Source organism: Girardinichthys multiradiatus, chromosome 21, assembly GCF_021462225.1.
Source record: "Girardinichthys multiradiatus isolate DD_20200921_A chromosome 21, DD_fGirMul_XY1, whole genome shotgun sequence".
NCBI classification, from domain to species: Eukaryota; Metazoa; Chordata; class Actinopteri; order Cyprinodontiformes; family Goodeidae; genus Girardinichthys; species Girardinichthys multiradiatus.
This window is the reverse complement of record NC_061813.1, coordinates 8,667,208-8,693,715: the sequence shown is the minus strand read 5'-3', so window position 1 is coordinate 8,693,715 and position 26,508 is coordinate 8,667,208. Positions and strand designations below refer to the sequence as shown.

General features: G+C 42.7%; 1 protein-coding gene across 6 annotated transcripts in view; it reads right to left on the bottom strand.

Annotated features, from left to right (window-relative positions):
• Positions 1 to 2,052: 2,052 nt before the first annotated feature.
• Positions 2,053 to 26,508, bottom strand: part of arhgap12b (Rho GTPase activating protein 12b) — a 78,464-nt gene continuing 54,008 nt past the window's right edge. For 2 of the 6 annotated variants that reach the window (XM_047349811.1, XM_047349817.1), the window contains 17 exons: positions 18,121 to 18,393; positions 16,897 to 17,037; positions 16,740 to 16,820; positions 16,192 to 16,314; positions 13,765 to 13,839; positions 11,523 to 11,584; positions 10,580 to 10,661; positions 10,275 to 10,397; positions 7,283 to 7,387; positions 7,108 to 7,206; positions 6,922 to 7,024; positions 6,567 to 6,686; positions 6,365 to 6,463; positions 5,644 to 5,721; positions 5,405 to 5,539; positions 3,856 to 3,961; positions 2,053 to 3,232 (listed from right to left, as the gene is read on the bottom strand). In XM_047349811.1, coding sequence (XP_047205767.1) covers positions 3,058 to 3,232; positions 3,856 to 3,961; positions 5,405 to 5,539; positions 5,644 to 5,721; positions 6,365 to 6,463; positions 6,567 to 6,686; positions 6,922 to 7,024; positions 7,108 to 7,206; positions 7,283 to 7,387; positions 10,275 to 10,397; positions 10,580 to 10,661; positions 11,523 to 11,584; positions 13,765 to 13,839; positions 16,192 to 16,314; positions 16,740 to 16,820; positions 16,897 to 17,037; positions 18,121 to 18,393 — 1,980 coding nt within the window. In that variant the 3' untranslated portion in view covers positions 2,053 to 3,057. Of the gene's footprint in view, positions 3,233 to 3,855; positions 3,962 to 5,404; positions 5,540 to 5,643; positions 5,722 to 6,364; positions 6,464 to 6,566; positions 6,687 to 6,921; positions 7,025 to 7,107; positions 7,207 to 7,282; positions 7,388 to 10,274; positions 10,398 to 10,579; positions 10,662 to 11,522; positions 11,585 to 13,764; positions 13,840 to 16,191; positions 16,315 to 16,739; positions 16,821 to 16,896; positions 17,038 to 18,120; positions 18,394 to 22,342; positions 22,484 to 26,508 lie in introns of those variants that run through there. The other 4 variants (XM_047349816.1, XM_047349814.1, XM_047349813.1 and 1 more) reach the window with 4 other exon arrangements.

Below are 26,508 nucleotides of genomic sequence, written 5' to 3'. Positions count from 1 at the left end.
AGCATTTGGCACCGAGCAAGCAGCTTCGCTCAGCTCTCACTTCGCCTCATGTTTCTTAATCAAAACTGGCACTGTGGCAATTACCTAATTAGACATCAATTAATCCACAGCCTTCAGGTCCGTGGCCGCATTTGACCTGCAGAGCCAAACCCCGGTGGTGGCAGATTGATGGAGATCCAGGGGTTAAGAGGTCGGCCTGCTTTCAGAAATCCCAAGAAATAAAGTGCAGTTCACTTTATAATTAACAGGTAGAGAAAATAATTGATTAAGATGTGAAAGCTTAATCAGTCAATTCAATAAGCAGGATCTCTGTGCTGAGTGGATTGTTTCAATGATATAATTAAAGCTGAGGGGGTGGGAAGCTATAGAGCTGATTGAAGGTTAAACAGGGCCTCGCCTTCGTCTTACCAGCGATGCACCAGAGATCTGTAGCCAATGTCTGATCTGTATATTTTCTAGCGGCTGATACAGATTCAGGCAAAATTCCAATTTTAAGATAGTTTAAGAACACTAACATAAGAAAATATACAACAGCTTTAAAAATACTTTCACTAGCGTTCCTGTCGTGAACAGACCATCTATATTAGGAGCAGTGGTTATGTGATATTAATTTAAATATGTTTTTGTAATCTTGTATCATCGATTAATGCAGTTAGTGCAGCTAGCATTACTACAACAGTGTGTACATTCTAGAAAATATAGATCCTAAAGATGTCCAAGAGGCTGTTGGCAACATTCTCAACAGAATGAAACAGAATGTCCCTTCTGTCTGTTCAGCCTTCCTGTTATCTGATGAAAGTCTTGCTCTTTCTCACTCTAATGACAGAGGAAATGTGCTTCTCTGACTTCTTTTGAAATACACCACAAATCTTGAAAATAGACAGCCCTGAACTAATTTGGTTAAAAAACTTTATTTGAATCTTCTTTACTCAGCAACAGCGCTCACACTGAAGAGTCTTCTTGTTACCGAGACCTGGTTGCCGTTGGGTATGATGTGTTCATTAATCCAAACAATATTGGATTTTTCCATCTCTGGCCAGCTGGTCACCAGTCAGGGCTGATTAGGCCAAATATCATCCGATTCTGGTCACCAGCCTCTTTCTCTCTGCAACTCTACTTTTTATTCAAATGCCAGTGTAAGATTCCCATGGTATGGGAAAAAAAAAGGGAGAAAGAAGAACAAAACTTTTAAAAATCGACATCATCCAATTTCTCTTTTATTTTCATTGCTGCCCAGATAATTTAGCATGTTGATTTTAAAACAGCTGGTGGCACAGTTGGTAGCACTGTTGCCACCAAGGTCCTGGGTTCGACTCCTGGCTGGAGGTCTTCTTGCATGGAGTTTGCATGGTCTCCCTGTGCATGCATGGATTCTCTATGGGTACTCTGGCTTCCTCCCTCACTCTAAAAACATAATTGGCCTCTCTAAATTTCCCTTAGGTGTGAATGGGTGTTGTTTATCCTCTGTGTTGCCCTGTGATGGTGACCTGTTCTGGTTATACCCCCCCCCTCACCTGTAGACCACTGCAGAGAGGCACCAGCTCCCCCGCGACCCAGTATGGAAGAAGCAGGTATAGAAAATGGATGGATGGATTTTAAAACATAACATTTAGGCTACGTTCCCCAGTAGAGCCTGCCACATGACTTTCCAATGGTAGTTTTAAAACAGCCTTACTTTAATGGAGTCTTATACCTGGCGCTCCTTTAGATTCCAAGCCCTCTGGAGTGTGATTTACACAATAGGAAATATTTCCAAGCAGCCAATTTTGTCTCACTTGTAAGTGAAGGAAAAGTGAAGTAGCTATCTTTCAGCCAGCTGACCCACAGTGCACAGCAATAAGTGGGGGAGGGGCAGCACAGTAGTACTGTAGACTTCAGAAACCAGAGAAGTCTGATCACTTCAGCACTTCCTCTGACATCTCATTAGAAGGACTTCAGACTCCACTAACGGTATGATGGAAGATTTTAGCTGTTCAAACTGTAAAACCTTCATACTCCTTGATAAGCTTAACCAGCTTTGCTTTAAAACCAGCTGACAAATACACCCCAGTGTCTCGTTTGTCCATTTTATTAGACATAACAATTCACAAACAGCAGTTAGCCGGAAAGTTACATTCAAAATGTGCAGCTGACCATGCGCAAACACCTCACACACACCTGCAAACAATATTCACAGTCCATTAGCGCTTTTTTTCCCCACATTTGATGCTTTTTATATTTAAATTCACAATCTTTCATTGGTTCACCATCAAGCATACACACCTCAGTCACAGGAACACTTTTATTTTTTTACAACGCTCTGTACAAATGCTCTGAAATGTGTTCAATGGCTAGTTTTTACCATCCATACAGTTTCTGCAGCAACACTTCTCTAAATGCTCTTTAATATTAGCTTAATGAGGAGGAAATCCACTGATCATGTTAATCCACTCTGTTAATGTCCTGTTAGTCCAGAAAGAGGGCGATGAGCCCAGCTGAAATTCTACAGTAGCCCGCCACAGTTGGTCCAGCTCAGGGTGATTTCATCCATCTTCAACGTTCTTGCCTTACATTGCTAAAAAGGGAAAAGGGTAGCCCATCCAAGTGCCAGAACACTGTCTTCTTAACACTGATCATTTCTCCTCACCATCTCAGACACAGAAAGGACCTGGTTCATTAAAATGAAGAGGCTGCCAGTTCAATCCTGGTCTGATCCCAGCCGGAGTTCAAAAGGAGTGGCCGGTTCTGTTCTGGCCACAAAGATCCAGTGTATGTGTAAAACGCTCAAAATACACCAACTCACACAGACGCCCACACATCACCACGGCAACATTCTGAAAGCCTCATCCACCCGCTACTCGCAGCAGGAATGGCAACTGAAAAAAAGAAATACGGGCAACATCTAGACATCTATTTTTATTTCCTAAACTCATCCCCAAATTCTTTGTAAGTGCAACACTTTTGTAAACGGTTAATTTTTTTTATTCTTCCCAACTGCTTGGTCCACAGCATTGTTCAGCTTAGTCAATCATAAGGTCAAAAGTCTGTCTTTGGGAAGTTGGGAATGCTCTTCCTCTTCTACCTCCCAAACACACTTTCATACTCAAGCAGGATCAGCTCCACTATCTGGTTCTGGTAGACCATGTGGACCGCAATGTTGCCAGTCTCCGTCTCAGGCCGCAGCAGCGTTGGTCCGAACACGATGGCGACACTCTGGGTGGTCATGCGGTTAACTTCTCCGTGCTCTATCACCCTGTGGGGGAAGGAGAATTAGAACAAGGGCAGATTTAGAGATTAGATATGTCACAAATGGCTTTAGGTGAGTCCATTTGTCTTGGTGGTTTGGTTTTAGCACCAATTTAAGGCTTCATGCAGAAAAACAACATCTCAGGATGGAGCGTGGAGGCAAACAAAACCTCTGGAATGCTCCAGGCCAAAGCATAATAGCCTTTTTAAATAGAATCTACATCCTTGCATGCAGATGCACAAAACAATAACATATTCATGGAAGGGAGTGGAAAAAAAGGCAGATTAAATCCGCCTGCTGATGTACGCAAACCTCTGTACGCTGAATGTCACGCTATAAATTTCACAGAGAAACAGCACTTCATAAGGTGCTGAATTACAGCAAACACAGCGCTGTGTAAATGCAAATTTGAGAGCTAAGCAAATGTCATTGTGAACGTATCATATAGCCGGTGGCTGCGCTGGGCTAAGAATACGCTGGCTGCAGTCTGTGTGCGCTGAGCGGCGGATCGGTGTGAGGGAAGAATGAAAGGAAGAGACTGCAGTTTAACCATCACTCCATTACATCCAATCTTTTTTACAAGTTATGACACATTTAATGTATCCATCATCTAGAAGAGTGTGTCTTACCTGCGCAGGTGTTTGAACAGAACCTGCATTGTGTCATGATTGGGTTTTGGCAACTTCTTGATCAAGTCTTTGACTGAATTCATTCGTTGCTTATAGTCAGAGCATTCTGAAGCACAGAAACAGACAAGAAATGTCAAGAGCGCCCTCTTGTGGGTACATTAGAACCTAAAACATCATTTCACTATTAAAGGATATTAAACACAGCGCTGAGTTGAGCTTTACAAGTTCTATTTTTATTGGGATTTTGTGTGACTGGTCGACATAAAGTAGTGCATTCGGAAGAGGAAGGAAAATGATCGAGGGTTTTCAAAACTGTACAGTGTAGCCACTTTTCATCTAATACCCCTAAATAAAATCCTGTGCAACCACTTGCCTTCAGTCACCCAATTAGCAAACAGAATCCACCTGAATGTAATTTACCATGTTCTCTAAAAGCATTCAGAGTTCTGTTAGAGAACATAGTGAAAAAACAGCATCATGAAGACCAAGGAACACAGCAGACAAGTCAGGCAGAAAGATCTGGAGGATGGAATGGTTGGAAAAGGGGTAACAAGAAAGCCAACGTTAAAAGAAAGCCATAAGAATTACTTTCTGCAGTTTTTCACATGCCATCTGGGAGAAACGGCAAACATGTGGAAGGACGGGTGCGACCCATGTCTGAAGGCCTTAGTCTTCGAAACGGCCCGTCATGGGTTCGAGTCCTGGCCCATTGGCTCACTTTTATAAAGTGAAAAAAATAAGGGCAACTAGTGCTGCAAAAAACAATAATAATAAAAAACAAATGGAAGAACGTGCTGTATTTAGATAAGACTAAAGTTAAATTGTTTCGCTTGCAAGCAAAAGTCCATGTAATGTGAAACACTAATACTGCAAATAACCCAGAATGCACAATGCCCATGGTGAAACATGGTGGTGGTAGCATCATGTTGTGGGAACCTTTTTTTCAGCAGGGGCAAATGAAGCTGGTCAGAACTGGTGGGAAGATGGATGGAGCTAAATACTTGGCAACCCTGGAAGAAATCCTGTTAGAGGCTGCAGAAGACTTGAGACTGGAGTGGAGGTAACAACCCCACACATACTGCAAGGGCTACAATATAATCATTTAGATCAAAGAATAATTATGTGTTAGAATGGCCTAGTCAAAGTGCAGACCTAAATCTCGATGGGAATCTGTGCTCTTCATCCAGTCTGAGTGAGCTTCAGCCAAAAGAAGAATAAGCAAATGTTTTAACCCAAAGCTGGTAGCGACATGATCCGAAAGACTAGCAGCTGTGACTGCAGTGAGAGATGGTTCTAGAAAGTATTGACTCAGTACCGGAAAACAAATGCCAGCCACACTTTTCAGATTTACATGGGTAAACATTTCTGAAAATCAGTTTCCCTGCAACTTTAAAATTATGAACTACTTTCCATGTCTGTCACATAAAATCCCAAAATACACACTGAAGCCGTGATGGTAATGAGAACATTTTCAGGGACAGTGAATACTTTTCAAAGGCACAAACTTATCAATGCCGTGTGTTGGTCGTATTTAATATCAGCCACTTACTGATGGCGTTCACAAAGTCATCGAAGGATCCGTATGTGAAGAGAGGCTCAGGAAGCTCCCTGAAGAACATCTTGAGAGCTCCAGTCGTGACGTGGATGTCCTCCCACTTACTGTCGTTCAGGTCCACCTTCTCATCTGACACAAGGAGGAGACAATCAATACAACGGCACTGATCACAGGCAGGTGCTCCACAGTTACCACACCAGTTACCAGAGGTCAGGAGCCGCACGAAACCTCACCGTGATTCACAGCAAAGCGGAGCTTCTGGATCACCGCCAGGTTCCCACTCACTCTGTACAGGCCGTCAACACAGAGACCTGCACAGGTGGGAGAATAACCAACATGTCTTGAGTCATGCTAAACCTACTCAGAAACTGATCTGCTTTCCATCTACCAACTGAGAACCAACAGCATATTTGCACTCCTTGACCCAGGACCAGCATTTCTCATTTAATATGAAGCCAACAGTCAGACAGAACAGCCTTTGTCTTTTATCACTGCTCAGTTTGCAGGACACAAACAGATTGCTCCAATCAGTTCCATTGTCCAACAAATGCTGGACACTGGAGCGGTCCTGCAGGAGAACGTAAAGGAATATAGCCTGGGAGCAGCTTTGTATCAATAACCTCCCAGAACAGCGGATGTGTGTCATACTTTAATTCCCTCCACTGAATTTCCCTTCAGACATACAGTACCCTTAGAAAACCGCTGGGTGTCATACTAGAGAAGCATGGTCCAGCTTTGAAAATAGCAGAGCAAAAACTAAAGGAGAACCCAAACTTGGGAGTCTGTTTAAGCAGCTTATAACTGTCTTTATCTGTATGAAAACAGATGTGAGATTAAACCTGGATCTTCCTAACTGAACAATGAGAAATGAAGAGGGGGAAAAATCTAGATCTCAGCAAGCTCCTATGTCTTTGCTGTATGAAAGTCATAGGGTCTGATCCAAGATGGCTGTACCTGTGTTCTCCACATGGTCGATGCACATCTTGACAAAGTTGGGCACTGATGTGCTCTCCCGCTGACACAGACTGCTTAGACTGCAGCCAAACACCTGGTCTGTGGACAGACAGACACTAACTTATAGCAGCAGGGCTGAGGATTGCCCAGCGTTCACATGTGTGAAGTGGGGAGGTTCTGAGAATGCATCCCGCATGCTCACCTTTGATGTATCCTTTGTCTCTGACAGCCTGATAGGTGGGCCGCCTTATCAGGAACTTCTTGAGCTTCATCCTGGTTTTTTTCTGGTCTGATGAGTCCATGCTCACAGAGTTCTTCATTACTGAGCACACAGAGGAGAGTGGTGATACAAATGTACACATGGTGTCAGAAGCAGTCTTTCATTTAGGCAATACAGGCAGTAGCTCAGGGTGACATCAGAAAGGAGGGTATATCAGTTGTGCCCTGAACGAGTTTTCTTTTGCTGTCATACATGTGCAGTCAGTGGGGAGTTTATCCCACCCCAGACTATCAATGAGAGCAGGGTTTGGCGGGTCACTCGCCTCGGTTTGCCTCACCCCTGTTCTTCTTGGAGTCCCGATGGTCCTTCTCTTTGTCCTGTTTCTCAGCTCCCGGAGACTCAGGCATGTCCTCCTCGATGGCTTCATCAGACTCCCACGCCTGGACCACAGGAGACAGTGGGTTTTGTTATAAGAGGTGTTCACTGTGATTGAAACCTAGACCTGGACATGACAGGCACTCACATGAGTGTTGATGGTCTCTGTGAGGGCCCGGTACCAGTCATTGATGACGCTGTCGATCTCAGACTGGATCAGCAGCTCTGTGCCCAGGCGGGTCTTCAGCTGAAAGGGGGGAACCATCAGTGGTCAAAGCTGGATTTCAGACACAAATGAGAAAAAGTTGAAGGGTCTTCCATACCTCGATGACGTGTTTCTTGCTCGACTTCTCCTTGGAAGCCCACTCCACCGACGCTCCGCGCAGATCAACGGTGAACTCAGGCTTGGACTGATTGCTGCCAAATTTCTGCAATGGACAGTTGAGATACAGAATGAGCCCTAAACATGAGATTACAGGACATGTTGGTGGTTCCAAAAGGATTTAGTCCAGTTAGAGACAAAGAAACAGGATTAGGGAAGAGTTTCAGTCCAAGATGGGATGCAGCTTCTCAGGATGTAATTTCTGCCCAACATTCCACAGAGAGCAAAGGCACATCACGAACTGCGGCATTACCAGACTAAACAAGTGACTCACATTCAACTTTATTTTCATTAGGAGAAAAACATGTTTCTTCAACACCAAATACGATATTTAAGAATTTGGCTCACAAATTAGACCAGTTGTCTGTCAGGATTTTCCCATTGGATTGTTTTGTACACGTAGTTAGTCTTTGTTAACATAAACTATTCATTAAGCAGCTGCTCTGCCTTGCAAATCTAACATTTTTACATTTTATCACATTTCAAGCTGTTTCATTGGGCTTTTTATGATGGACCAACACAAAGAGAATAACTGTGATACAGAAAGGAAATTATAGATGGCTTAATTTTCTTATTGCAAATACAATTCCGAAAAGGTATGGCATGTATTTGTATTCACCCCACCCCATTCTGTCCAAAGGGCAGCCTGGGGGTCATTTATGGCCCCTGGACTAATTTCGTGAGGCCCCCCGATTACATTCAAGAATGAGAAGTATTTGACCCGCCAGCACAGGCTGTTGACACAAATGGAGATTTTGTTTTTTTTTGACAAATTGAAATCTTCCCAAAATGGACAACGCTAGGAACAAGACCCAGTATTCATCTTTCATAATCATGTAATTCCATAGTAATCAGGACCAAAAATATCCCGAGGTGTACTCTAAAGCTGACTAGGGTGATATGTGACATAGCAAGCGTTAGAGGAAGAGAGATCCAAATCCTGGTTTGGTTGCTTAGAATAGACATTTTCTTCCAAGGCCAAGAAATTAAAATTCACTCAAACTCTGGAAACTGTAAGCCTCTCTTTTAACAGGGCCAAAAAAAAACTTTTTATGATTCATGAACCTTTGGTTCAAAACGTTTGGACACCACTAATCTACATAAAATCCTGATATTTATTGCATGTATCATTTTCCTTGCACTTAATTATGCACTGCTTTGTGTTGGTCTATCTGAAAAATCCCAACAAGATACAATTTGGTGTATATTTGTGAAAAGGTGAAAAAATGTGAAAAAGTTCAAGCGGTGTGAGTACTTTTCCAAGGTGCTGTACTGTTGGTCTTCACCTGCAGACACCATTCATTGAAAATGAAATAAGAAGCCAAGATACAACCACTACAGGTTTAATTCACTGCTGGAGTCCAATAACTCACTTTAATAACCAGGTACAGTGGCTTCTAAAGTCCGCACACCTCTGTTAGAATACCAGGTTTTTATGGTTTAAAATAATGTGACATTTATCCTGTATAATTTACAATAAACTAACAAATCCTCTAAAAAATATATATATATAAAGCTGCATTAACCTGATTGGACATTTACACACACCTTTTAACTGATACTTTACTGAAGAACCTTCTGAATTTCAGCATTCAGTTTTCCTTGGTAGGCTCACATTTTGACTTGACAATATCTGTCATCCTTGAAAAGTTCTCCAAATCATTTCGAATTTTGGGGACATCTCTTGCCCACAGCTCTCTTCAGATGACCTTACTTCTGCACTTTGGCTGGGCCGTTCCAAACTTGAGTTTAAATGAAATACATCTGCAACATGCCCTGCGATGGACTGGCAACCTGTCCAGGGTGTACCCCGCCTCTTGCCCGTAGACAGCTGGAGGTAGGCACCAGATTCCCCGCGACCCACTATGGAAGAAGCGGTATAGAAAATGACTAAATGACAACTGCAACATCATCTTTCAAGGAGACACTTTGGGTTTGGGGCCAAAACTGACTGCTAGATGGAACTGTGCATAATGTTCATCCACTTTGATTAAAAAAAAACTGAGACCCAGATAATGAATTGTAACCCCAGATAATGATGCTGCCACCACCATATTTCACTGTGTGCTGTGTGTTGTTTTTGTACCAAACACTATTTGTTCCTATCTGACCATAACATGTTCTCCCACAAGCTTTAGGGAGATTTTCTTGTGGTCTTGCTGTTTTCTTTGGAAGAAGGTCAGTTTTTTAACCCTATCCCTCGGTCCAGATATTGGCAGAATACATGAGCCATACATGAGCCGGTTGTCACATGTAGAAGACAAAACCCGTACCTGTGAGGACTTCCTGCAGCTCCTCCAGTGCTGCTGTGAGCCTCCCTGACCAGTTTCTGTACAGTCTTTTCCCATCACCGTTGTCCCATATTTTCTTCAGTTATTGGTAAATGCTGTGGTATTTTTTTCACCCACCTCCTGAGAAATACTTTTATATAACGAGAAGATTTTGATCTTTTGTAATCTCTTATTTTGTAATCTTATTGACACAAATCATCAACTTTCAGGAATATCCTGCAGGGGCCAGCTGAACTTCATTCCAAGTTTATCAGATTCACGTGAACTGATCGCAGGTGTGAAATCAAGAGAACTGAATGCTGAAACCGAATCAAAAGGTTCTTCAGCAGAACATTTTTTGAAGAATTGGCACATTTGTTATATTATATTTTCCTCTGATGTGTTTTTCGTATGAATCACACAGGATATATGTTACATTACATGTGGAAAAAGGTTTTAAACGCCTTTAAGATCAACTGTGCTTCACACTAAGGTTAGACAGCAGTTACATGCCTTATAGAGCTCTTTCATGTTGTATAGATTTTTTGGAGTAAAATGAGATAAGGTCACAGGTCTCAAACATACAAATTAATCAGTTGTAAGGGTGTGGGGGTTGGTGGGGACACAAGGAGGCACTAATTCATGCTGAGATGGGGGACATACAGCAGCAGCCTGCACAGGCCGACAGTTCACATAGGAGACAGCAGGGCGGAGCTTGACCGAGCGCTTCCAGCTGCTAAGAAGAGTGAGGAGCAGCTCTGGGATGGAGCCGCTGCGGTAGTATGACTTCAGAGAGGAGAGGAGAGGAGAGGAGAGGAGAGGAGCAATGAACAGACGACACACTGCAAAGCACAGATGGCTTGAAGATAGGTGGTTACTCCAAGATAACCAGGAGAGAATTGTCACAGAGATGAACCGATCGCTAGAAGCAGCTAGAAAACTGCTTGCGTGTGCCGACGGTTACATACCCAGGAGGTGCTGCCCCCCTGCCCCTTTGCAAAGAGAAGGGAGAAACCCTGCAGCACGGTCCAGGAAGATGTCCAGTTCTTCCTGTCGGTCACAACAAAACACAAAGGCATTTAGTACTCTGTCTTGCAATGGTATTCACAACCTCTGAACTCCTTTGTATTTTGTCATGTCACAACCACAAACTTCAATGTATTTTAGTTTATGGTCCATGACACTCCAACTGTGTTACAGATTAAAAAACGAAAAGTGTGGCATACATTAGTAATCAGCCCATCTGAGTCATTACTCTGTAGAACCAGAACCTTTTCGCTTCAGTTACACCTTCAGGTGTTTTGGGTTATGTCTCCATCAGCTTTGCATATCTAGAGATTGAGATTTGAAAGTGTGTCTCTGAACATCATTTTAAAGTCTTGCCACAGACTCCCAGGTGAATTTAGGTCTGGACTGACTGGGCCATTCTAACTAAACCATTTCATCGTAGCTCTGGCTGTATGTTTCAGGTCATGGTCCTGCTGGTTTTTTGAAGTACCTCAAAGCTTTTATTCCAGTATTGATCTGTATTTAGCTCCATCCATCTTTCCATCATCAATGACCATCAATGACCCCCCACAGCATGATGTTACCACCACATTTCACAGTATGTTCAGGATGATGTACAGTGTCAGTTTTTTACCACACAAAGGTCAGTTTTGGTCTCATCTGACCTGAGAACCTTCTTTACCATGTTTGCTTTGTTCCCCAAATGTCTTGTGTTTTTCTTTCCAGTCACAACTCTGCACTACTCTGTGTTGGTCTGGCACATCACATCTTAACAGAAAACATAGAAATCAGGGGTTGCAACATGACAGAATATGAAAAAGTTCAAGGGGAGTAAATACTTTGAAGTACTTTTTAGGGAAACACAACTCCATCAAGCTTTATAACAAACAACTTCTGCCCAACCTGAGTTTCTTTCCATTCTCTGTGATTTTGGTGACATTGAGGACTCCACACTTCTCTGAAGGCTAAAGAGGAACAAACAAAAACAGTTAAAGCCTGGATCATTGCCCACACAAAGATATACTTACTGAAGTTTTACAAGCACCAAAGATAAGTGTTGAGGGCTTCAATCTGCTGGTGCTTCACGTCATGTCTAATTGTTACCAGCAGATGGCAGCCTTATGCACATGTTGAAACAGTTTTATACGGCAGGCAGATGTTAGTTACAGAGCCCTGATCCTAAAGGACTGGCTAGATGGACATCCATTATAGTGGACTATAAAAGAAATGTATATTTATGGATAAACAGCCAAATATACAGTTATGGCCAAAGGTTTTGGCAGTCATACAAGCTTTAGTTTTTGTCCTGACACTACCCATGATTCATTGAGTTTGTGAGTGAAAAGAGACCCAATAAGTCTTTGTTAAAACCTGTCCCTGTATAACATTATACACCAGTCTTACCCAGCTAACAACCCACCATAGCCCGAGGAAACACAAAAAACTGTTTTTAAAATGTGTTAGAGGGGCGGCGCTGGTGGTGTAGGGGCGAAAGCGCGCGACCATATACAGAGGCTACAATCCTCGAATGGCGGCTGTACCGGGTTTGAGTCCCGGACCCGGTGACATTTACCGAATGTCTCCCCCTCTCTCTACCCCTCTTTCCTGTCTACCTACTGTCAAAAAATGGAAAAATAAAGGCCACTAGTGCCGAAAAAATATCCAAAATGTATTAGAGGAACCCAAACTAACCTGGCCCTATGTGAAATTAATTAGTAATTAAATGTGATTAACCACATTTTTAGGTTCAGTTTCACAACATTACAGCTGACCAATAGAATCAAGAAATCACTTACATAGAACCTGTCTGACAACATGAAGCTGGCTGAAAGATCTCAATCTGCCTCGATCTGAAAGATCGGATGAAAAACAAAGTTCCTGACATCTATCAATCTGTGGAGGTTTACAAACCCACTTCTAAGGCTTTGGGACCACAGTGAGTGCTATTATTAGAAAAACGGAAGAAAACATGGAACATTGATGAAGCTTCCTAAAAGTGGCCGGCCAACCAAAACTACTCTGAGAGGGAATGGATGACTCATCCAGGATGTCACAAAATAAGCTAGAAGAAGATCTGAAGAACAGCAGATCTCACTTGTTCCAGTTCAGGTCAGTCAGTAAAAAATGGCAGCAATGGGAGAGTTCTAAGGTTTAACCAATCCTGACCAAAAAGAGCAAGGACCTGTCTCAAACATGATTCAAACAGCATGTTAATGATCCCCACGACGGACTGATGAGATAAACGGAACGTTTTGCAAGGTGCGCATCCCGTTACCTCTGCTGTAAAACAAACAACATTTCAGAAAAAGAACATCATACTGACAAGCAAACATGGTGGTGGCAGTATGATGGTCTGGGACTGCTTTTCTGCTTCAAAATCTAGATGACTTGCTAATATTGACAGAACCATGAATTCTGCACTCTACCAGAAAATCCCGAAAAAAAGTCCTCCCATCAGTTCCTGATGTTAAGTTCAGTTGGGTTCTTCAGGAGAACAATGATCCAAAGCCCACCAGCAAGTGGCTTAGTCAAAGTCTGAAGCCAAACCAGATTGAGATTTAGTGTCATAACCTTAAACATGTGGTCAATTCTCAAAAATCCTCCAGTGTGGTAGAATTAAAAAAATTCTGGAGAGAAGAGTGGGCTAACATTTCTTCACAGCGATCTCAAAGACTCATTGCCAGTTTTTACATATGCTTGATGGGAGTTGTTGCTGCCAAGGGTGACACAAACAAGATTTAGGATCAGAGGCCAACTGCTTTCTCACATAGGGCCATGTTAGTATGGATGACTTTTTTCTTCTTGACAAATAAAAAACCTTCTGTAGTTAATCAGGTTTTCTTTGTCTTCATACTAAAATAAGCTTGATGATTTGAAACTTAAGTATGACAGCAAAGCAAATACAGAAGAAACTTGTGGGTGTTTCTCATGCATCTTTACACACACAACCTTTCACTGTATATAAACAGTCTATTTATTTGCTTGGAACCATACCAGTCATTATCTGACTGAAAGACGGTGACCCTGCCTGGAGGTGGTAGCCTGAATGCAGTTAAGAAGATAGATAAGGCATGCAGCAGAGAAGACGAGAGCAGTGAGAGAGACGGTTGTTGATGCAGTGTGCTGCGTGAGCAGGGATACTAACGGTTGAAAGGTGCTTAGGAGATGATGGGCAGGAGTCAGAGTCTGGAGAGCTCTGCTTGGGCGCCGAAGCACACTCCTACCAACACAAGGCACAACATGATGAGAGGCTAAAAGACTAGCAGCCAACTACAAGAAGACACATGACAGTCTGAGGTTAGTAAGAGGAGAAACCCTGGAGGAGGATAATAACTTGTTATTTGTGGTGAAAAAAAGGCCGGTTAGGATTTTAAATGAAAAATGTTAATTGAGAGAGATGATGTTTTTCCTCTGTTTAAGGCTTCATAAAACAAGTCAGACATGTTTGCTTCAGAGAAAAGCGGGACTGAATAAATCCTGCACAGGTATTTGGTCTGTATGACACTGAATTAGAAAGGAGTCGTTAAAAACAGACTGAGAGGTCCCACGTTACTTAATATCATTTCTTCCATCGCTTGGAAATGAACCACCAGAATTTGAAGAACAGCAACAAAAACAAAGTGAGGTTTGGGTGTCAGCGTTTCTACAGATTGTCAACACTGGCAGACTTTTAGAAATAACTTGGTCAATTTGGGTCCATTCTTTACTTCCAGGTACTGTACAAAGGTTTAATGGTATTTGGATTTAAAATTCATCATCAATGCTTGAAGATTTAGAGCCTGCATTCAATTAAAACAGTAAAGACTGAAACTGTACACAAGTCCTGTTGACCTGAAGCATAGCCACCTAGGATGTAAATTATAACCAGTAACTCAAGAGACCAAATAGTGAAGGCTCAAACTGTCAACCTGCTGGTTCGATGTACCAGAGGAACAACAAGATGACATCCTGGTGACGTTGGACAAGATGCTGTGAGGACGTCCTGCAAAGGAATTTATTTTCAAAATAATAGAAAATAAAGCAGTTGGTAGCACTGTTGCCTTGCAGCAAGAAGGTCCTGGGTTCGATTCCCGACCGGGGGTCTTTCTGCATGGAGTTTGCATGTTCTCCCCGTGCATGCGTGGGTTCTCACCAGGTACTCCGGCTTCCTCCCACAGTCCAAAGACATGCCTGTTAGGTTAATTGGTAGCTCTAAATTGCCCTTAGGTGTATGAATGAGTGTGTGCATGGTTGTTTGTGTGTTGCCCTGTGATGGACTGGCCACCTGTCCAGGGTGTACCCCGCCTCTCGCCCATAGACTGCTGGAGATAGGCACCAGCTACCCCGTGACCCACTATGGAATAAGCGGTAGAAAATGACTGACCTTTCCAAATTAAATATTTAGATATTTTGATTGTATTGATGACTGCGATGCTGATTAACTGCTTCAAATTAGCCAGCAGAACCCAGCTGGTCATAGCAGATGGTCATTTACACTAAGCCTGTTTCTGCTGATGGTTTCTTGCTGCTTAAACTGAGTTTTCCTTTCCACTGTCACTACATTTATGCTCAGTTTGAGGAATGGCTGCAAAGTTAAGAAACCGATACAACTGTTGCCACGTGCTCGTTCAGGAGGAGGGATTGCTGCAAAGTTATTGACTCAATCCAATTAGTTGCCTTAGATGGAAAACGTCTCACCAATCAGCATAATAAATAGAACCTGACTTCATTGTTTTATTACTAGGATCAAATTGGAATGTATGTCACGGACTTTGATTCTACCTATAAGACTGGACTGAATTGACTACTTATATTTGTACCTTGAGGTCACATTTGTTGTGAATCAGTGTTAAATAAACTAAAATGTAGAGAAAACATTCTCCTTAAGCAGCCTGAATTAGCTGTAGAGACGCACAAAGCAATCAGGTTTCTCTACCATACCAAAAATATGAAAGTTGGCTGGCTCTGATTGGATTCTGCATACCACACATATGCAGAATCAGTGCAACTATGACTGAAATGTCGCAGAAGTGGCTAAATAACAACATCACCTCGAGATATGCGATGGTTGAAACCTAAAGCTGTATGTTATTCCTTACTGGCTAACAATTGTCTTACCACTTGGGGGCACTCATACTGCATTGAAATGTTTTGACCAGGTGGTTGGATGAAGCTTTAATATGAAAAAATAAACCAAAAAGGATGACACAGAAGACTAATGTCTTCTATAGACAGATTATAGACAGATTATTCAGAACGGGAGCGCATCAGAAGCTGCAAGCAACAAAATCCCCTTCATTTCCTCAGGTTTAGACTCACTTTAAACGTTTTTTGTTTTTTTTTAACTTCAGCAAACTTTACATGATGACCATGTCCATCACTGACTTCCAACGAGCCCATCTGCTACAGAGTCTCAATTTTTACTTCTTTTAACTTCTTTTTTAATGCAATATGTCATTCATCTTCTTTCTCTAAAATAACCTGAGGATTCTTAAATAGACACTAAAATAATGCAATGATATGAAACAGCACTCAGGGTCTACAGAGTACCTGCTCTCACATTTGGACTGTTTCTTACCCCACCCTCTCATACCTTATCGTTGAGGTCTAAAACGTAGGTGCTGTGCCTCCACTTGGTGAGGACGATGGGTTCCGGCTGCTTCCTCTCCAAACTCCGACTCTTAGGAACTTCTCCAGACTGAGGGGAGATGTTGTACTGCAGGAACATAGAAGAGAGTTTAAGGCGCACGAAACGATCACAGCAGGTCTTTCAGAAAGGTTCAGCCCTCTTACCTCTCCTCTAACTACCCACAGCACCATTGGACAGAGACCCAGTGAACATCTTTAACTACAGGGATCGCCTATCGCACACTGAATGTGGCCACGGTCGCTTTACTCTGTTTGTTCATTCTAATCAGAAGGTCGACTCGATGCGCTTTAGAGCCTCCAGATTAGTAGGAGTGAAGACACAAATAGCCAATCCCAAGCTTGTTTCTGTGAACTTTAAACCCTCATCCTATTACAAAGCTCTAAGCTACCAAACCAGCAGGAGGACAAATATATTGTGCGGTGTTAGGTGATGTAACAGAGTTTTTTTATCCACAGGAAGAGAAACAGCTGACACTAATGGGATAATCTCACCTTTGGCAGCTCCCACTCTGACCTGGATCCATCAACACTGTAGTAGTACGGCCGGCCTTGTTCGTCCACATGTTTGATCCACTGCAGGCACAAACACCGCTCAACATTGTGAAGCAGTTAAAGAGCAAACAAACTCAGCATGTGGACCATTTCCCACCTTCTCCTGTGTATATTCAGACACGTAAAGGGTGTGTCCGTGTTCATCCAGCTCCTCTGACCAGCCTCTAGGGGGCGATCCATACTGGCTCTCCGATTGGCTAGAATGGGTGCTGTGGCAGTTTTCCTCTGAGGACAGTGGCTGAAGAGGACAAAGGAAAAGACAAAGATAGATGCCTCAGGAGCATTTACACATTACAAAAACATACAAGGGGACATTTACTGCCTTGTACATGACAACTGAAGCAGGAGTTGAATGTTCTATTTCATGCAGGAAGGTGAGATAATCTTTAACTCTTGTGTCAGCAGTCAGAAAATTATAACCGCTTGGTGTAAACCTCCCACAGGTGAAATACTGCGGCAGTATGCAATAACACCACATGGGGTCAGTGTTGGATGATTTGGCAGGAAAAAAAAAACAAAAAACACCCTCACAGGAAGACATAATTTCACCACATCAAAGGTACTCTTGTTTCCCTCCATTCAGTAACCACAAGAGCCCTAAATAAGACTGAGGTGCACCGAACCTTCACCACAGTGTTTTCATGTATAAATATAGCAATACTTCATCTATAAGTAAAGTTTATCTCTCTGATATATAAACACTGCATTTTACAAGCTATATTTGTCACATTACAACCACAAACCTTAATTGATGTGTAAATAATGTGTAACAGATGGACAATTGTACATTGGCTTCATAGGTTTCCACAAATACAAATTTGAAATGTGTGGCGTGCATTTGCAAACCCTTCCATTGTATCTCTGACTGGATGTTAAAGGTCGTTTTTGTGTTAGACACTGAACTTCCACCCCAGTCCAACATTTTCTGCAGGTTTTCTTCCAGGAGTGCACGGTATTTGCTGCCTGCCTAACATTGCTAGATTAAAAAAACAACTGCTGTTTTTTCTCCTCCAGGCTGAACAGGTGTTGCAGCAGGCTGTAAGCCTTTCAGCTGACGGTCCCATCAGAACATTGTAGAGGTGCAGAAAGCACCGTCCCCGGTTCCGGGGACAGGCAGCAAATTTCCAGCTAAAGATCATGTTTATTTCCCTTCCACTTCAAAATGATGCACTACTTTGTATTTGTCAGTCATGAAATCTTAAGATACTACAATAAAGTTCGTCATTGTAATGGACAAAAATGTGAAAAAGTTAAAGGAGTATGAATACTTTGCTAGGTAGGTAAGTCCCTCTGAGGCGTTGTCACACTCAACATCCCATACCTCGCTCTCTGCTGTGCCCTGGCTGTCTCCTCGGACACTGCTGGTGCTGCTGCAGGTGTCTCTGGAGCGCGGCGGCTTCCAGGTGCGCTCTCCAGTGGCCCGGTTGTAGTAGAAATACCTGCCGGTCAGGTCTTTGTGGGTCTCCCAGTCACCCAGGATGTGGAGAGGGGAGCCAGAGGGGATGGGCGGCAGGCTGGACTGGGAGATCTTCAGCTCCTGGAGGTTGGTGTAGACCGGCGAGTCTGAGCGGCCTGGACCCGTGGGTGATGTTGTCTGAAGAGGAAGAGAGGAGCAGGATGATCAGATTTGGAAATCTTATGTGTTCATTCTTTTAGAAGCTATCTGTGCCGTTGGTTTTGATGAATTAAGCTCATATTTGAGGAGGCACAGTGATCTTCCAGGAACTCCAGAAGAACCCATGAAAACACTCGAGGGTCTACTGAGCTCCAAGTATTAGAAAGAACCTTTAGCATGGTCTCATGTCCGGAATATGGAATATGATTAAATGAGATATTTGTTGCATAACATATGCCAGACATAAACAGAATCTAGTAGCAAAAACATGAAACTGTTGTTCCATGTCTTAGTGTGAAAGTGATTCAGAAAGATCAGATAAAAGCAGAGAGTCTGATCACATCAGGAACCACATGTGGCTTATAGAAAGCATCTCAGTCCAACTCTGAGTCCTAACCACATGGACGTTACCTTGTCCAATCATATATCCATCAACACGGAAAGATGAAGATGATGGTATTTTAATATGGCAGTGTTTAAATACAAAACATGAAGGGTTCCAAATGGTATAAAGGTTTGCAAAGTGGTTAAAGCCCAAAGATACAAATATCTAAAAGAAATGTATTAAATCTGATCCCATGACCCAGTTTAAGCTTGACTTGTGTGATACACATTTAAAGGTCAGTTTCCCAGAGATTTAAACCAGTCCTACATTTAATGCAGGCTTATTGGCCATGGTATGTAGACCTAAACTCCTTCCAGAAGCTGCTCTAGATCCAGAAAGGTTATTCAATGTTTCACAGACAACAAGAGTCCAGCTAATTCAGATTTATATAGGCCCATTTAGTTTGAAACTTCCACTGCTCTGGTCTGGGTCTTAACTCTCAGCTTAAGTGGTCCTGACTACAACACTAATCTACAGAGACAGCTCTGTAACTTTGAGATAATTTACAGAAATCATTGTTTTATCTTCCTCAAACATATTCTTTTCCAGACATTTATCCAGAAAGTGAAAAACAAGGTTTTTGTTGTTGTTTTCAGTTCTTAGAATAAGAATCTGCTAAAACCAGAATGAGCAGGTTAGAGTTGAAGAGATGACCAGAAACAGGACCGCAAATCTCTGACTGATGCATCTCTAGTTCCAGCCTCCCAAAAACACACTGTGGACCAGGTGCTTTAAGACTAGTAGGCTGGGAGCCAGAAAAGCACAGAGGTTGTTAGTGGATCCAGTTAAATATGAGCAGGAGAACAGTGAAGCCATGCTGTTGTCTTAGCAACTGTTGCATGTAAGCACTGCCTAAAATTGTGACATGATGAAGACATAATGTAAAAAAAATGCACGTTTTGCAGCCAAAAAAACACGAAGCAGAATAAAACTAAAATCCTTGAACTGCTCAGTACAAATAAAATGGAAGCAAATAAATCAGAACTAGTTTCCACTGCTTCATGTTGTAATGATTTGGGAATATTTGGGAATAAACTGTACCAGAGAATTACATCACTGCATAGTGATAGCACTGATCTACACAGAGAAGCCTTTCTAAGGTGTTCTTTAAACTCTGGCAGGAGCATAAGGTCACTCCACCAAAGACAGAAAGCTACGTCTCCATGGATACGGTTCAGAGCATTTTTGTATCTCAGAATGATTTAAGAGGTTTCTGGAGCAGAGGTGCGTCTCTGACACTGATGCCTGCCTGGCGTCTCTCATTGCTCTAGCGAAAGATCAAACGGATCATCCCGACTGAGTCGGCACCACGCCTTCCCCCTCGGGTTAGATCCAGGTGAGGAATGTGTGGAGACAAACAGGCTTCAGCCACGAGGACTTCAACTGCTTTCAGGACACAGATGGGACTTCCTGCCGCTTTATGGGATAACAGGAATATTTTCCCACATGAATTATTGTTTAATATCCTGCACACATACCAGACCCGAGCTGCCTCTCACTTTCAGTCTGGCGCACAAGCATAGGATGGAGCAATGCGGCAAAGTGCCGAGAGATAATGGTCTGGCTCAGCGTGGGCTCATACTCATCCATCAGCAGCAAAACGGAGATGGCATGCTGGAGTTTCAGTTTAGATAAAAATGTGGCAATGATCAGGTCTAAATGCAGAGGAATGAGGAGGAGGCTAAATGTGTTAAGAGCCCAAGTCGGCTCTTTCCGACTAAAGAACCGAAACCTTTTTCAGACCCATTTTGAAATGACTTTGGACACAGACGACTGTGTGCAGGAACAAAGCCCTACTGTTAACAAGCAGGCCACACCACACATGTCCACATCATTTCAGCCCATATTAGTCATGCTTTCTCTATGGGGGCGCGTCTCAAAATGAACTTAATGTACTTTGGCTTTTGTGCTGTAAAAACATTAAATTACTGGATATAAAAGGAAAGCCAGAGAGAACTCAAGGAGCAGTGGTTGGCACACTGTGTGTTCTGTATGGGTCGAGGTGTAAATTACACCATTCAACCTCACTTTTTATTAAGGCTATTATCTAAAAGCCAAGTACGCAACTTCTCTGCCAGTCCATTGCAGGGACACACAGGACAAACAGCCATGCTCACACCCATGGGCAATTTAGAGAGACCAATAAACCTAGCAGTCATGTTTTTGGACTGTGGGAGGAAGCCGGAGTACCCGGAAAGAACCCACGAATGCACAGGAAGAACATGCAAACTCCAAGCAGAAAGACTCCCGGCCAGGAGTTGAACCCATGACCTTCTTGCTGCAACTGTGTCACCGTGCAGTCCAATCTATCATTACATTTGCAAATAAGAATGTAAATAAAGCTGGCATAACATGATCTAATCATGTTTATTTAAAAGAGCAAAGCAAGAATTCCTTCTGCTGCTTAGATAATGAAACATAATGATAATTATTCTTCATAAGATTTATTTATTGCAGGTTTGCTTTTGGTACCTAAACTCAAGCTAAAACCCAAGGTTATCCAAAAATATTTCTAAAGAGCCAAATGAACATTTTTTGTAAGCAAAGGAAAAGTAAAGAAGACTTCTTTCAAGCAGCTGACTGGCAATGCACAGCAAGACATGCTCTGTGCTTATCTATGCTCCATAAAGACTTTATCCAGGATCTCAATAAAAGATGTTTAGAACGTAGAAAGGAACAGTATATCTTTAAAACTAATCATTTTAAACTAGTATACATTAATATCAGTAACCGACCCTTGCCTAGCTGCCATAGAGAGAGCTCAATGCAAAGCTACCAATTTAGGTATAAGTATATTCCCAATAGCTGCAATGTCACGTGATTTATAATTGGGACCAGGCCAAAAACCTGCAGCAACTATACATTTTCCAGATTTCTATGCTTGTTTTACCATTTGTTTGTTTGTTGTCCAGAAACATGCTACCAAATGATGCTCCAGCTTATATTTAGAGCAACAATAACAGAGTGGACCGTCGACTGCTGTGACCACACAATAATTCCAGGCCTGAAATGTAAAAAAACAACCTACCACAGAAAGAAACTTCAAAAAATTTACAAAGACTGTAGCGTTTTAACACAGACTGCTCATTCAGTTTCAGGTCGCCGTTTCTTCCTTAGTGCATAAATAGAATGCTCTGTATGAGAAAGAGAAGCAATTCACACCATATGCTGAGACAGTCTGACACTTGGCGGGGAACCTTTTCAAAATGAATAATTGATGTCAACATGAAGTGTTTCACTGGCCGGCTGTGGTCGCCTTCGTTTTAGCCTGCCAAACTTTTGTTAGCATCGTATAAACACTACATGCAAAGCATTTCTACCGTTTTCAGAGATTTAGAGGCTTGGCTGGCTGCCAGAGTCGGATAAAGTTCTCCAACTAGAACAGGACAGAGACATGAATCCTTAGGGGATGTAAAATCCATCTGTGCTGGCGAAGCTAACCCCCAGTTCCCCCTGCACCCAAACCTGCTGTCCTGATACTACCACACTTTTGAACTGGATAAGTGCATACACAATTCCATTTCTATGTGTCATGTTTGTCACCTTGCATCCTGGGCTGCACACAAACACGTCGTCATCATCCTCCCCAGCTCTCCTGTAACGTCTGAACACACTGAATGCACGGTGCATTGCGATGCTTGGCGGCCATCAACTAAGACAGCAGACAGTCACGCACTTCTATTTTCTCTAATGCTCTATAATGTTCCGGCTGAAGAGGCGAGGAACATTATAGAGCCTGATTGTGACAGAGGCAGAGAGGAAGAGGATCTCATTACCTCACATAAATTTAACACAACAGGAAATGGCAGTGCGAGGTCCGTTTATCAGCCAAAGAAGTGCTGGTAAAAAACTGGCAGGTCAGACTGTTTCACTGAGAATTATAGTCTTCCACAATGAAGCTTGAAACATCGTGTGCTGTGGAAAGTTAAAACCACCACTCATATTGTGCACCTGTTGTTCATCTCAAACAAAAACTACATGAGTGATTGTGAAACACCAAAGTTCTGTCAGAAGCAGGGAAATAAGAAGGAAGAGGAAGCAGTCAGCTTTAGCTTGTTTTTTGCATACAGAGGCTCTTCTACAGACTGTTGTTACAAATCTGTTCATGGAAATGCTACTAAAATACCCAAACATGGGCAAATAATCGGAGTAGAGTAAGACGTGGCAGAGAGCTGGGATGCAGGGGATCAAATCCTGCGGTCCCTGACAGTTAATTAAAACTGAGCGGACCTGAGGAGTTGGCAGTGGATCGTTGGCTCAGCTGGGGGGATGGAGCTTTCAATGAGGGATGGATGGAGAGACAGAGATAGAGAAATATGCTGCTCAATAGAAAGTTGTTTTAGTCTTCTTTGCAGCAGCAGCATACCTGCATGGTCGTGAAGAATCTTTTTCAGACTTCAGGCTGGTATAGGCCAAACTGCATTAGAGCAAATTATGTGAGTGGGACAATGTGTAAGCACACCCAGCATGAAAATGTATCAGCTTGGAGAAACAATGGAGAATGTAAAAGCAGATGAAAACAGAGCAGAAAACAAAGGAACTGATGGGTTTGCAAATGGAGCCAAATGAGTTTAAACTTTTCTTTAGCTCAGTGTAATTCTGATGTTCATTAGGTTCCCCTCTCCTAATCTCCCCACAGCCTATTCAGTTTTATGGCCCACCCACTGCTCCTGTACAATCACCAGAAACCGCTGTCCCTGGTGGTGCATGGTAAATTAAAACATAAATTATTCTGTGTGGAAAAAAGTGCAGGTCACCTCAAGGGCAGCAGGGTACAAGGGCTGCAGTTCCCTAGAATTTCCGCTAGGTGGTGCCCACAGTGTAGGCGGCAGGACAGAGAGCAGGGCTACTGGTGAGTAGGTGGGAGTCTCCATCTGATGAATGTGGCTGCAAGTAGGGAGAAGTGAGGGGGAGGGTTTTCTATCAGTGTGAGCATAGCAACCCTGCAGCAGCTCAGTCATCGGTATTTGCTCAGCAGAATGCACAGAACCGCCACAAAAACAGTTCTGACAGGGCGGGAAAGGTCTGAAATGTTGGTCAGGCTACCCCCAGCCCCACTGCAGCTTAGATTCCCATTGATCAGGTCTGCACTCCATCATTCTATAGCAAATTTAACAAACCTTCACTCTTACTAACGAAGCCGGGCTGTATTTACAGTATTCATCTCAGGGGTTAAAAGTCAGCCACCAGTGCCTTGCCCACAGTGTTCTCCTAGAATCCGGTCTTTCCAATGTCCTTATTGATTCTGCACAATCAGCTGACTATGACTCCTGTTAAAGAAGATGAAATCACCACTCCTGGAGGAATTTCACAGTAATAAATAAATCAATCAATCAATAATTATAAATCAAAGATTATACAAATGTTTTTAAAAGGCCTAATTTCACCACTCTGCACCTCTAATGAATGTTTTGTGTATATCTGGCTGTAGAGCATGGTTTTGACATTTGTTAACTGTCAAAAAAACAGAAAACAAAAAGAAACAGATATTAAAATAGCAAAACACACACATAAAGTCGCGAAAAAAGGGTGTGTGTAGCGAAGGAAACAGCCTCACAGGTAAACACAGCAGCATGACAGATTTCTAAAATCAAGGAGCAGGATTACTGCAGCAGTAATTCAGAATACCAATATTAATCAAATGAGATTTGACAGGAAATGATGTAGGGAACATCAATAATGATGTTAGGATGCATCTGGAGTGTGCAGCAGTACATGTCTGAGCCACAACAATGGGAAGGTTAGGTGACCAACCACATAAAGGACCGCCTAAGTGATAGATATCGGTAAAGTGTGTCATTTGTTGTAATTTTGCTCACCATGTGTGGTGAGATGACCACTTTGTAATTTTTGAGCTCCTCAATAGTAGATGATCTGAACTGTAAGCTGTGGTGTATGACTCCATCTTTTGTGCTGTGGTCTTAGTTAGATACACCCAGCTCTTCTCTGACACAGATCTGGCAACATGTTTCTCCTCATTCTGATACTCTGTCTCTGAACCTGCTTGGCCATTCTTTTTCTTTTGCCAATAATGCCCCACACCCCTTGTAGTTGTCACCTCTCATGCATCTTTCTGCTACTCGAGGTAGGACTGATGGTGGTGATGTTCACATCCATATGAGCAGATTAACCTACATTTCCACATGGCTGAGGGTCAGTCAGACCACATTTGTCCAACTGTGCCATCAACACATTTGTTGTTTTTCACAAGCCAACCAACCCCCTCCTGTACCCAACCTGAGTACCAGTTGTAAAACAGACTGAGGTGCAGCAGAACAGCACAGGAACATGATGAGGCATGATGTTGAGCTCGGCAGATGGCATTTAAGGACACGGACTGTTTAATGAATGAAATCTGCATTTTTTGGAGTTGGCCAATGAATGAATCTCGCACACATATGTAGAGTCAGCGACATGCAGGATTGTCAAGTGAGAGTGGGAAAAAAAAAAAAACTGAGCATGAGTCAGCAGTCCTCAGAGCAATGACAGCTACTTTCATTTCATGGACCAGAGGATCCGCTGAGGCTCACAAGCTGATAGAGACGCAAGCAATTAACCTTTTGGTCCTGAGCTGATAACGCTCAGCTAAAATGTCACTTTGTGTGTGGAAAAACATGCCGGTTCTGATAATGAGCTGGAAGCTGAGGGGAAAATAACTTGCCGGCTGCAGCTACAGCAAAGGCAGAGGCTTGCATGAAACTGGCTTAGTTGTACTGAAAACAGAAATGATCGACAGCTGACTTGAAGCTTTTGTGTCAAAATGTTGTATCTGACATCCTTTTAGAGAATTGTACTAACTCAGATCCTTCATGTCATCTGTGGGTGGAACATAAGGGGCTTACTGTGTAGAACAAAGTCTCTCCCTATTGAAATGTTAATGAGGAAGTAGCAGAGGGGGGAATCTGAGGTCGGGGGACGCCTTCAGCCACGCTCAGCTTTGAGTGTATGTTGGGGGACACTGTTTTGGGGAAGACATAATGTGATGCACTGCACCGTATGTTCTGCAGCATGGGTGTGCCTGCAGGTGAGTTAGCTGAAGAGGGGAGACCGAGACAGGGAATCTGGGGCAACACATCTGCTGTTATGTTCTGATGAGGGGTTCTTTTTTATCTGGGAGCGAATATCGTAGATATTTGAAAATTGTCTCGCTCCCTTTTTTAATACAGAAGACCATGTAGATCCTGGGAAAAGTGTTCATATACGCCTTGAACGTCTCCATATTTTGGTGATGGTTCCAGTTTTATGGTCAAATGAAATCACAATTAAGTACATTTCAGTTCTAGGTTGTAATGTGACAAAATATGAAAAGGCCCAACCAGATCAGATCATACTGCCGCTTTAGTTTTAGTATAAGAAAAAGAAGAGACACATGTTTCCACATGTGCTGCTTTGTTAGAGAGCCTATGATTTAATTTGTTCGACAGACCAGCATCCTCCAGTAGGTTGATATCACCTGCTCTTCCTGGAACAAATCTTCTCCCGTGCTGTGTTCTGTTCCCTGCATGCTCATCAGATCTTTACAATATCAGCACCGTTATCTACAGCCTGCGGCCAACACTAATTACTATGTTGCTCTGAAAGGTATTTGCTGTTTGAAGCTTGATGGAGTGACTTTCCTCACAGGCATCATCTGCTGAAGCTGACATGCACATTACAAGCTTACAGGTTGAGGCACAGAGAAAGCCAACGCCTCCAGGAGCCTGGGCAGT